This window comes from Alligator sinensis, unplaced genomic scaffold (assembly GCF_000455745.1).
Source record: "Alligator sinensis unplaced genomic scaffold, ASM45574v1 scaffold781_1, whole genome shotgun sequence".
Classification (NCBI taxonomy): domain Eukaryota; kingdom Metazoa; phylum Chordata; order Crocodylia; family Alligatoridae; genus Alligator; species Alligator sinensis.
In genome coordinates this window covers 4,746,457-4,759,014 of record NW_005841845.1, presented here as the reverse complement: position 1 = coordinate 4,759,014, position 12,558 = coordinate 4,746,457, and the positions used below count along the sequence as shown (strand labels likewise).

Sequence of the window (12,558 nt, the reverse complement as noted above, 5' to 3'; positions counted from 1 at the left end):
CCAATCTGCTGTTTACAGCCCCATCCCAGTGCCAGGCCAGGGTCCCCACCCCGAGACCTGCCCCGGGAACAGGGAGAAGAGGCCCTGCCTGTGTCCATCCTTCATTATTACCAAGCTGTTCTCACCCCTCCCTCTTCTCTCCTCCAGGCTCCCGGGGGCCCTTTCAAGTCCCGCTTCCCAGCCCTGATCAAGGCAAGGGCAGGGTGGCCCAAAGAGCTGCTAATGGGTGCGATGGATCCAGCCCTCCCGGACAATGAGCTGGATCCATCTCCACTGATTGAGGTGGAGGCTCCTGACAACTGCCCCATGATGCAATCAGCCCTCAATGAGGGCAGCTGGGCCCAGAGGTGTGACCCCCCCCCCCCCCAAGGCCGCAGATGGTAGGCGGCCAGCAATGCCAAGCCCTGAGCACCCGCTCCTGCTGCCCCCCAACCACTGGCAGTGCCAGTCCCTGTTTGCCTCGGGTCCCCTTAGCCCGGTGCAACGTTTTGCTTGCAAACAGGCTGGCCTCAAGCCTGCTTTGAGAGATGCGGGCCAGCTGCAGGCCGGCCAGTGCCCCGCTCCAGCCTCGTGTGCTCTCTGCCCCGGCAGTGCCATGCTCCAGGCTGCGGCCGCCTGCCCGCAAGGGTCAGGAAGGAAGGCTTCCCCCACCCTGGGCTGCTGCTGGCTTTGGTCCCTGGACACAGGCGGGGGGTCATGGCTGGGGGCACTGGTGGTCCTACTGGGTTTAAACAGCCCCGAGGCCCCAGGGTGGGGGTCTGGCACCTCTGCTCCGGGTCACCCAATTGCTGCACAGGGCTCAGGAGGGAACTTGGGGCAGATTAGTTCAGCTGGGGACACGGCCTGCCCAGGTACCCTCCTGCCCCCTCCCCACGGGAGCCCTGGCAGCTCCCTGCTGACCCCCGTGCCCGGCTGCAGAGCCTTCCCGGGGCGCCCGGTTCGTGCCTCGGGTCAGTTCGCAGCGGATGAGGACGTGTGGACGCAGGGGGCTGGATTTGCTGCCCCTGGGCTGACACAGGGCTCTGCAGGTGGCGGGTCCCTGGCTCAAAAGCCTCGGACTGAACCAGGAGGAGGAGAGGTTCCCCCGGCGCAGGTGCCCTGTGCCCGGGGGGCAGTCGCAGCTGCCCCAGCAGAGCCGTACAGCGGGACCGACTCTGCCCGGCTCGGCGCTCAGCTGGGGCTGCATCCCCGTGCCGGAGGCGTCCACAGATCAGGTAAGGGAAGGCATTTCCCCCCCTGTGTTGTTGCTCAGGGGTGGGGGTCCCTCCCCCAGCCAAGGCTGGGATGGGATGCCGACGTCGGGTCCTGGCTGGAGGGTCTCGCCCCTGCACTCGAGGTCCGACAGACTTCATATCACATGGAGGGAGGGGGGCTGCCTTCCTGTCTTGGGCGTAGGCTCGGGCGGGTACAGGGGGCACATCCAGTCCGACCTCTGCTGCAAGCAGAGCCAGTGCCAACCACATCCTCCCACCGGGGCTTTGTCCAGGCAGCCTGGGGGTAGGGGAAGCGATGCCAGGGCAGGGGCACTAACGCGGATTAAGGCGGCGCGCGCACACATGCCCTCCCTGCCGCTCCTCCCCGTGTACTGCGCTGCGCCGCGCCTTATTGTGTTGTGAAAGCTGTGGTGTCCTAAAATAAGTTGCAGACAAATAACTCCCTTGGCTACTCAGCGTTACAATGTTTGGAGGAAGTTCCCATAGTAGCATGGAGACGGTGCTTTTCCTTATCTGCCGGAACTAGTAGGTGGCAACTTTCTATTTTGGATATGAACACCTGCTCAGAGTGATCCAAACCTTCATCACTTCCAAACTGAACACATACCATGGGCTTTTGAGCAGAGCGTACCTGTAAATTCTTGAGAGGCTGCAGCTAGCGTAGAAGAGAGCTGGTGATTTCACAGCACTCTCTGCAGGGACCATGGTACACCTGTATTCTGACTTAGTGATGTTTCAAGAGCTGTTTTTGATCCTCATATGACAGTCTCACAGCTGCAGTCAGCAGTCTGTTGAAGCTACCAACTCCTAGATTTAAATGGGAGATGCACTGGAATGTAACATTCTCAGTCAGGACCCCTCAGCTCAGCAAATGCCATACTCCACTTGCTCCAAAAGAATCCAGATTTGTTGTGCTTTCCTGTGGGGGAATTTCTAATTTTTGGTCAGGTAGGGCCTGATTTCTTTGGCTGAGACTGGCCTGTATTTCCAGGAGCTGTAGGCCCAGGAGAGGTGTTGGGAGGTTAAACCCACTTGGGACACACCCAAACCTGGTCTACACTGCAGGAGTCAAAGCAGCTGCTGTTAGCCGTTTTGAATGACAGTTGCATAAAATGCATAACTTGCAGCAAAAGAACTGCAAACACCAACAGCATGTGCCAATACAACACTGGTCAGACCGCAGCTGGAGTACTGCGTCCAGCTCTGGGCGCTGCACTTCAGGAGGGACGTGGACAGCATGGAGAGGGGCCAGAGGAGGCCACTCGCATGATCGGGGGCAGCAGGGCAGGACCTACGAGGAGAGGCTAAGGGACCTGAACCTGTTCAGCCGCCACAAGGGAAGGCTGAGGGGGGATCTAGTGGCCTGTTACAAACTAGTCAGGGGGGACCAGCAGGCATTGGGGGAGTCCCTGTTCCCCCCAGCACTACCAGGAGTGACTAGAAATAACGGTCACAAGCTGGCAGAGGGTAGGTCCAGACTAGACATCAGGAGGCGTGACTTCACTGTCAGGGCGGCTAGGATCCAGAACCAACTTCCAAGAGAAGTGGTGCTGGCTCCGACCCTGGGGGTCTTTAAGAGGAGGCTGGATGAACACTTCACCGGGGTCGTTTGACCCCAGTACTTTCCTGCCAGGGCAGGGGTCGGACTTGATGATTTGCTCAGGTCCCTTCCGACCCGACCAACTATGACACTATGAGAGGTTGGTGAATCCCATTGTTTTCCCACAGGAAAGCCGGTGTTGCTGTTTCAGATCGGCCGTAGGTTTTGACTTGACCCGTAACCCTGTCAGAACCTGTTGGCACTAGAAAGCAGCGCGCTCCCTCAGAAATACCCGATGGCGGGCACTTCCACATCCCTGGTCTGATGTAGTTCAGTAGCTTGGATGTCCCTTTTCTGGGAGAAGTGCCACCTCCTTTTCTCTGCTAGCATCGCTGAGTTGCACCTGCCGGCACCTCTCGCCGCATTTCTTGCTGTTTTCTGCAGCTGAAGGAGCGCCGGTGTCTGATTGAGTGCGGGATAAAGCTAATGCTGAACACGGGTGCGATTTGTGGGGAGGTGAGGGGAGAGCTAGCAGAGGATGGGGCTGGTTTTGCTGAGAGCGTTTTTTAGGGGAGCCCAGTCTCGGCGCTCTTGGATTTATCAGCTGTTCCTCTTCTGCCTCCAGAGGGAGAGATGGCGACAGGCGCGGATGTGCGGGATATCCTGGAGCTGGGGGGCGTGGAGTCGGAGAACACGGGCACCATCAACAAGAAGGACATCATCAACTCGGACAAGGTACGAAGCGGGGGCCAGGGCTGCAATCCTTGGTCGAGTTGCTAACTCTTCTTTCCAGTAGCAGATGAATGAACGAGCAAAATAATTACTGAGATGCGTCTCCTGCAGCTTGTCTATGGGGTGCATGTCTGCTGAATGCCGGGGGCCCTGTGCAAGCTTCCTACACGTGGAGTCCGTGCTTCCTCCACTGTCCACACGCGAGCAGCCCCGTGTTTAGCTGAGGAAATGGTGTAACTGTATCTGAATGGGAACTGGGCTTGGGGGAAATGGGGGAGCTCTGGGAGGGGAGCAGAGTTGTGCTCCTGCCTGGCACAGCCCCCGTATGTCTTTGGGAATCCATTTAAGCTTTGAGAAGATTTGTTTTGGCCTGTTTATGTATTTCATTAGGGTGGCGGCAAAATATTGACTGTGGAGGCCTTGTGAGACCTGATCTGGCCCCTGCCTCAGTTTTCTACCTGTTAGGAAGAAAAAGAATTTGTTTAGCCTGAGAAGCAGCAGAAGCCCAAGATCAGATGGCTGCATGCTGCCCAGGCTTACATTTAGATTGGAAATGAGAAGAGGATTTCTCAACGTCCAACCTCCAGGCTGGAGGCAAGGAACTGGAATCGCTTTATGGCTGAACTGAATCAGTTTATGGAAGGAGCGGTATGACGTGTAGATGTGGAGGCCTGTGCTTGTGGTCCCCAGGTTGCAGGCATAAGATGGTTCCTGTGGCGTGGAAGGTGTTTGATCCCCAGGTTCAGGGCTTTTGCTGGTCACCGGTTAGGGCTAGAGGGAATTTTTTTCCCCTTGTGAAGGCTACCAGCTTCTGGGGGGCTGGGATGTTGGCCGCAGCTAGCAATGAGCAGGGTTTGACATGGGTCCTGTCAGTACTTAAACCCAGAGGTTCCTGGCTGGAAGGTCTGGCTCTTGTGTTGAAGGTCAGCCTGAGTGCCATGTTTGGGGTCAGGAAGGAATTTTCCCCTAGGCCAGCTTGGCACAGGCAGAGGAGTTTTTGCCTTTAGTGCGGGGACGTCCTGTGGACACCTTGGAGCACACGTTTACTCATTTCTTCCCTGCTTTTTCAGGTCATTGACAGCCCTCGTCTCCCCTGCTGTTACCTGTGGCGTGTTGTTAGGTGTTCTCAGTGTTGGGCCCTATAGTTGTGGGTGCGGATTCAAATGGGGATTCCTTGCATCAGATGTTGCCAACAAATGCAGGGCCCTGGACCCAATGTTAACAGACACTGTGTCCTGTTACAGAGTATTTGCGAAGTCAGAATCCCGGGACCGTTACTTAACACCAGGGCTGTACTGATTCGCAGAGGACTGTGGGGCTGGAGCCTGTTTCAGACAACAGCATCTAAGTGGAGAGCAGCATGAGTTACCCCTTGGAACCTGGGGGTGGCTGACTCGGGTTGTGGAAACGCATGCTGGAGGTCTCTTGCAACCACAGGCAGGGCATCATTAGAGTTTCTGAGGGGCAGAAAAGGTGGTTTTCTACCACATGAGCTGCAGCACCTGTGCAGGGTGGCTGTGCTGTGGACAGCGCTGTAAGGATTAAAACTGATTCATCTCTGGCTTGGAGTTGATGCTTGCACAGGGACCTTAGATCACAGCATAGCCATATTCAGCACAGGCAAATGGGATAATCCCAACCAACGATGGACATTTATCCACAAGCGCGCTGGGTGCTTTGAAAGAGCTGACTTCTTAAAGCCGAGGGCAATTGTGGGCAGAAGTCACTGGGTGGAAAAATGTGGACAGAGAAGCATGAATGGAAATTGGGAGCTCTTTACAAAGAGCTCATTTGAGAGCTGAAAAGCCACAGTTCTGTAATCAGAAGAGAGCAGCTTTGACTGAAAGTCCGTCCTGGTTCAGTGGGGCAGTGAAGGCAGCAATTAGAAATAAAAAACTAGCATATAACAAAGGGGAGATGGATAAAAGATTATATGAATGAAAAGTTAGGAAGGGGAAGAAATAGATGAGGGAAGCTAAAGACATCAGGGAAAATCCAGGTGTGGCAGAGCTAAGAAAACTGTGTAGGAGTTTCACTGGTGTACTAGGAACAAAGGGTTCCTAGCACTGCTGTGCAGGGCCCATTGCTAGTGGAGCTGGTAAAAATGTGAGTAAGGATGTAAGAAAGGCAGGAGTGTCCAGTAACTCTTTCCATTCAGTTCTTGATGTACTTCTCGCATGGGAATGCAGACATTCTTTGACAAAGGAGGGTGTTAAACAGCATCTATTAAATACCCAGGCCCATTGCTTTGCAAAGTGCTGTAATTGGCACTCCCATTCCTGGCTGAGCAGGTCCCTGGCCTCTTGATATCAACTGAGGGAATTCCTGGAGGCATGGAAGCATGCTAACATGCCGGCACTCAAAGGGCAAGCTGAATGACCTGGGTCATGATGACAGGTCAGTTAGTCTGATGTCAGTCCCTAGCAAAGCAATGGACAAGCTGATGCAGGAGCCAGTTGATAAAGAATGAAAGTGTGGTGGTATAATTAATCCAGTTGCAGGTGGAGCTGAGATACCTCTGTGAGGTTGCATGATGCAAAGTAATTGTGTCAGCAGACCATAGTGAGACTTGTAGAAAGCACTGCACTTCCTCCTGGAAGGCCTGCTGCTCTAAAAGCAGTTAGCTATGTGTTACTGATGGAGCACCTGTTCTGGGATTAAGAGCTGGAGAACTGACAGGTTGCCAAGTAGTTGTCAAAGGGCATCCTCATCGAGGGGCAGTGTGCGTCGGTCTCCAGAGGATTTGGTGAGACACCAGACATAGGTCAGCATTTGCAGCAGAGACTGGGAAGCAGTCATGCAGTCACCGCTGCTGATGTTCACAGGTGATAGAAGGGGAAGGTACCGTAAATCGTTGTGGGAGATGAGGTGGTTGTACAGCGATCCAGACCACTTGGAAAGCCTGGCACGTTCAGAGAAGCTGCAACCACGTGCAAGGCGGGGCCTCTGCAGGCCGGATCTTCAGACTGGGACACTGTGACTTGGGAAGGACGTAGGCGCCAGGGTGCACAAATGACTCCGTGTGAAAGGGCTGATGGGGTTCTTGGATGTAAAAACTTGGGGGTGGGTCATGGTGTTGGCAGGACCAGCCCGGGAGCCCTGTGCCCAGTTCTGGTGTCTGCATTTGATTGAGTGTTGGAGAAAGGGCAAGGGAGCAGGATGTCCATGATACAGGGGGAGTCACAAGAATTGTTTTAGGGGGGGAGGACACTTCTGATAGCGAGAGACAGAAAGCAAATGAGCTATGACTTGACTGTAGCCTGTAGGTGCCTTCCTGGGGAGGGAGGACTGTGCAGTTCTCCCGGAGGGGGGCAGCGGAGCAGTGGCTGGAAGCTGAAGCCAGGCTGTTTCCAGCAGTGACGGTCTGAAGTACCCAGCCAATGGGTGGCTTTGCGAGCTCTTGGCGTCTCCTGGTCCAGACCAGCTGCTGCTGTGGAACACAGGTCTTAGCCAAACAAGTGGCTTTGCTCACTAGGGATAGCTGGCTGCTTGCGGCAAGAAGGCCTTTCTGGGGGTGGGAGCAGCACAGAAATCAAGGCCACAAGCACACACTGGTCCGTCCTGGCTGGTCTGACTGGGACCTTCTGTTTCAGAAAAAGTCCAAGAAGTCCTCGGAGACACTGACGTTCAAGCGGCCGGAGGGCATGCACCGGGAGGTCTATGCGCTTCTCTACTCTGACAAGAAGTGAGGACTCTGGGGGCATCTGGAGGGGTGTGTGGCGGGGGACCTGGCACCAGCTTCTGCTGCCCAGGCTGCAGCCTTCCTGTCCTCCCATGTTCGATGCCCCTGGGGGTGTGGGCAGGTTTAACATCTACCTTCACTCCCACAAATGTGTCACACAGTTTGCTCTGGGGTCTGATGCACTGTCCTCTCCCCAGGCAACCCCTTTTGTCAGACATGGCTGAGCCATTCACTCATCTCCTAGAATGTGTGTAGGATTTTGCAGTGATTCAGGATAGACCTGCTTGGGCTGGCCCTCCTCTCCGCCTTGGGGTCAGGCCCCTGGAGCCTGTCAGTGCTGGCTCTGGGCCAGTTCAAGGCTGGGGCTGTCATGTGGCCTAAAGCCCCCCCTCAGAGCTGAGCATGATGTTGCAGATCGAGGGCAAGGTGTGACCTGGTGCCCTGCACGTGCTGCCCAGCTGGGAGTGTGGCACCTCTCCGGCCAAGCTCAGTGCAGACTGCTATTCCTGTTGGCCTGAACCTTCCCCCTCACCTCCTCTGCAGGGATGCACCCCCACTGCTGCCTAGTGACACGACCCAGGGCTACCGCACCGTCAAGGCCAAGCTGGGCTCCAAGAAAGTGCGGCCCTGGAAGTGGATGCCCTTCACGAACCCGGCCAGGAAGGACGGAGCCATGTTCTACCACTGGCGGAGGGCAGCAGAGGAGGGCAAGGACTACCCCTTTGCCCGCTTCAATAAGGTGAGGTGAGGTGTGGTGGGGAGTGTCTTTGTCTGTGTCTGTTCACATGTGCATTTGTGCCCATGGGTGGGGAACAGCACCTGTCCCTAAATCTGCAGCAGAAACCCCTTCTGTCCTCTGCTCCCTGTTGTTGTGCAGTGTTGGGCTGCCAGTGTCTCTACCAGTGCCATGCACTGAGTGGAGCAAGATGTGGCTGGTGCCTGCCAGGGGCCCCCTGTGCTCTGGAGTGTGTGGAGGGATGGGGCTGACTAGTGAGCTCTGTTGACTCGAGGCAGGTAGTGGAGCGGGAGCCCTCATGTTCTGAATGGCAGCTGAGGTTATAGCCCATGTCAACCTGGGTGGGCCGTGGGGCGCATTTTAGGACCTGGCCAGACTGCAGCCCTGGCGATTCCCCTTGCCTTGCGGTCCCTGCTGTGGTCTGGTGCTGGGCAGTTCACCATGCTCTGCTTCCTCACGTAGGCTCTGTGGATCTGCTGCTGAGCATAGTTCAGAAGGATCCTGGCAGATTGGAAAGCCAGGCTAGAGCAAACAGGGTGGAGTTCAATGCAGACAAATACAGGTGCTACCCCTTGGGAAGAATAATCAAAAATGCAAAGACAAAACGGGGGGCACCTGGCAGCACCGTGGAGAAGGACTGGGAGTCTTGGTAGACCACTGACTGCCCAGTGTGATGCGACTGCACGAAAGGCCAATGCGATTTTGGGCTGCATAAATAGGAGCATGAGGTGTGAGACACGGGAGGTGATGGTGCCTCACTGCTTGGCACTGCTAAGGTCTCATCTGGATACTGTGCCATTTTGGGCTCCACATTTTAAAAAGAATGTGTTGAAGTTAGAGAGGGTCCAGAGGCAGCAGCAAAGATAATCAAGGGCTTGGAAGGCAAGTCAGACAAGGAGAGGCTGAAGGAGCTGGGCACGTTCAGCTTGTGGAAAAGGTGCTTAAGAGTGGACATGGCAGCAGGCTGCAAACACTTGACAGGCTGCTGTAAAGAGGTAAGCACCTTTTCTTTCCTGCTGCAGAAGAGGATGCGGACCAATGGCTTGAAGCTGCAGCAAAGCAGATTTAGATTGGCTCGCAGGAAACACTTCGCTGCCAGAGCAGGGAGGCAGTGGGATAGACACTTAGGGAAGGTATGGGATCTCCATCATTGGAGGTGTTCAAGAAGAGGCTGGACAAGCACTGGTCAGGGATGATCTTGACGTAGCTAGGCCTGTGCTGTACTGTGGGTATTTCCCAGGCGTCTGGGCTTTGCTGGTTGGTGTCAGGAAGGAATTTTACTCCCTGGTCAGATTGGTACAGCCTAGGGATGGGGGTTTGCCCTCCTCTAGTGGGGCATGGCTTCTGCCTGGGGTCTCTCAAGTGTATATTAACATCCTTTGCAGGACACTGGCTGCCGCGGTCCCCTTGCTTTCCCTGGGGCAGGCGTGATGCCTGGGGCTGTCAGGGGTGACTGCAGTTTTGCTTTGACTTCGCCCATGAGTTTGTCTGGCCTGGTTTGCATGGGGCTGATCCTGCCTCAGGCAGGAGTTAGACTAGATGTGACCTCTGCAGTTCCCTGCCAGCCCCACTGCTCTGTGATTCTAGGATTGTAAGTTTGTCAAGTATATAACGTAGGAGAGACTGGAGGTCACATGCACAGGGCATCTGAGCCGCCTCCTGCCCAGGGGCACGTTTGAGGTAGGCTTTAGTGGACCATCAGGTCTGGTCCGTGGCTCCTCACTAGGATGTTGTGTGCTGGCTCATGCTGTTCTGGCTGTCCGTCCTCACCTCTCCCAGAGCTGACTGCCTTCTCCCTGTCCCCTCTCACCTCTGCCTGTTGCAGATCTGCCTCTTCCCCGACTGTGGCATCTTGTTCAAGTGCATGTCTCTACCCTGCAGAGCCCCTGTTTCTCAGCCTAGTGAGTCCGAGTCCTCCCCACAGCTGCCGCCAGTCTCCGCTCCTCCTACCTGGTTCCTTATGCCATTGGTCTCTGTCCCCTAGGTTCCCCCGACCCCAGAGCTGCAGTTGCTGGGAAAACACTGCTGAGCTCTGGGATGGATCATGCTCTGTCTGGTGGGGTCTCGGGAGACTTTAGCTGATAAAACTCCCAAGAAGTTGCTACTGAGCAGGTGCAAGCTGTGATTTGCCAGAGGCTTAAACCCAGCCAGGGGTGGGTTTTCCCAGGAGCAGCAAAAGGCCTCTCTCTGACAGGTGGAACCTCCCCTCCTTCAACATCATATCTTGCCCCAACCACGGGGAGCCTACAGCTGCTCCAGAAGAGATGGTTGGAGTTCTCAGAGGTGACTGAGATGAGAACAGAGCGAGGGGAAAACCCAAGGCAGCTCCAGTATCTGGGCTGGAATTGGTGATCTAGCCAACATCAGGTGCCTTGTGCGGAAGACTTCAGCCCAAGCCATGTCGATTTTGGACAAGTTGTAAGCAGCTGAACACAAGCTCCCGTGACATGCGGGGCCTGTGTAGCCCTAGTGATTTGTGGTGCTGCACTGACGGCCCAGTGAAACCTGCTGGAAGCTGGCCTGAGGGACAGGCACTTCTTGGAACGCCGTCTGTTACCTGTCCCTATGAGACCCACTGCAGGAGACCTGCCGTGGTTTTACTGCTGCTGTGGCCTGCATCGGGATGGCACTGCACAGCTGCTGTGCTATAAATGCCTGGCTGCAATTTGGAGTCTGTGAAACATGCTCATTGCAGCTCCTAGGATCCCAGAGCCCAGCTGTGAAACCCCATGGGTCAAAGCCTTCATGGAGCAGCCCAGAGGAAGGCTCTGGGGAGAGGTTTCCTTCCAGGTAGTTCTTCCACCCCCTTGCAGATGCCAGAGAGGAAATGCAGGTCTTGCTGTGAAAACAGGAGCAGTGGGTGACACAGATCTGTAGGACTCGGGTATGGAAGGGCCGTCCTGGCCACTGAGTCCAGCCCCTTGCCCCAGTGAGAGCATCAGACCCAGCCATGCCGATCTATGGACTCTCAGAGCGTGGGTGCCCATGGACCCTGGCTCTTGCTTCAGTGCTGTCTGAAGGATGCCGTTCCTCCCCAGACGTGAGCTGGGCTTTGTAGCTGGGTAGCTCTGTTGTAGATTGTGCCTGGAAATCCCATTCAAGCTAAGGTGATCTGTTGAGTATGGGTGTAACGTACCTCCTGTCAGGAGCCCCACTGTGGAGATAGGCATCTACACTGCATGGACTCCCTGGCTTGCAGTCAGCTAGATGAGATGAAACAAGTGCAAAGCCCTGCATTTGACAGACTAACAGCACGTACAAATCCAGACTGGGGAATGACTGGCTGGGCTGCAGGACTGCAGATGGATCTGGGGCTATAGGGAATTATAAACTGAATAGGAGCCAGCACTATGCTCTTGTTGCAAGAGGCCAATGGCATCCTGGGTTGTATGAACAGGAGGATCACTTGCAAATCAAGGGCAGTTATTTTTCCACTCTGCCCAGTACTGGCGAGGCCTCCCCTGGAGCCCTGTGTCCAGTTTTGGGCCCTGCACTTCAAGGATGTTGGGAGTTTGGGACAAGTCGAGCACAGAGCAACAACAATGATTAGGGGCCTGGGAGGCAAGACTGATGAGGAAGTGCGGGAAGAGCTTGACTTATTTAGTCTGGAGAAGAGAAGACTGAGTGCGGTCTTCAAATCCCTGAAGGGCAATGGTAGAGAGGCTGGAGATGGGCTTTTCTCTGTGGCTGCAGGGGACAGGACTAGGAGCAATGGCCTCAAGCTGCAGCAGGAGAAACTGAGGCTGGAAATGAGGAAGGACTTTCTGACTCTGAGGGTGGTCAAGCACAGGAACAAGCTGCCCAGAGAAGTGGTGGACTCTCCATCCCTGGAAGTTTTCCAACACAGGTTGGACAGACGCTTCCTGGGACGGCTTAATCAGGGCTGATCTTGCCAGCTTAGTTGTGGCCTGAGATCTCATGGTGGCCAGAGGAAATGCCACATGGACGTGTTGAAGCCAGACCTCAAGACAACAGCTGCTGACATGAAGAGCTGGGAGGAGCTGCCCGCTAACCAACTCCAGTTGCACCACAACCTCAGCCAAGCGGCTGCCCATTTGGAGGGAAAGCGCCTTGCCTTGGAAGCGGGGAAGAGAAAGCAGAGGAAGGAAAAAGAGAGGAATCCTAGCCTGCAGGCTGCTCTCCCCTATGGAAAGACCTGAATCTTCTCTGGTCAGATCTGTGGCTCAAGGATTGAGCTCTTCAGTCACTTAAAGACCCATAAATGAGCCCTGGTAGAGATCATCCTCGAATAGAGGGGTTGCCCACAACGGCCACTGGCTCCCTGCAGTCAGCCATCCAGCTCTTGTCGAGTCTCACCTGGGCCATGAGGAGCCTGAGAGATGTGGCAGGTGGGCTGGGCATTGTCAGCACATGGAGTACCTAGTAATCAAATGTAACCGTGGTCTGGCTCTCTGAGGGAGGCAGACAGCCCTGGGGTAGGACTCCAGCTGTGGGTGATGAGCTGGCAGTTAAAAGCCCAAGGGGAGCGAGAACAAGCAGCTGGAGTAGGGAAGGAGCCACTTGCTGGCCGGGAGCAGACTGAAACCCAGAGGAGCCTTGCCTCCAGGAAGGGCCTGAGCTAAAGGGCCCTCTGCCACTGCCTGCGGAGAGGCGAAAGGTTTGCTTTACTCCTTTGTGTGGTTGGTTGGACCAA

General features: G+C 55.4%; 1 protein-coding gene across 3 annotated transcripts in view; it reads left to right on the top strand.

The window, feature by feature from the left end:
* Window positions 1-2,965: 2,965 nt before the first annotated feature.
* Window positions 2,966-12,558, top strand: part of DMAP1 (DNA methyltransferase 1 associated protein 1) — a 32,579-nt gene continuing 22,986 nt past the window's right edge. Inside the window, exons 1-4 of one of the 3 annotated variants that reach the window (XM_006015795.3) lie at window positions 2,966-3,253; window positions 3,380-3,489; window positions 7,080-7,171; window positions 7,712-7,907. In XM_006015795.3, the coding sequence (XP_006015857.1) occupies window positions 3,241-3,253; window positions 3,380-3,489; window positions 7,080-7,171; window positions 7,712-7,907 (411 nt within the window). In that variant the 5' untranslated portion in view covers window positions 2,966-3,240. Of the gene's footprint in view, window positions 3,271-3,376; window positions 3,490-3,876; window positions 4,081-7,079; window positions 7,172-7,711; window positions 7,908-12,558 lie in introns of those variants that run through there. The other 2 variants (XM_006015797.3, XM_025206855.1) reach the window with 2 other exon arrangements.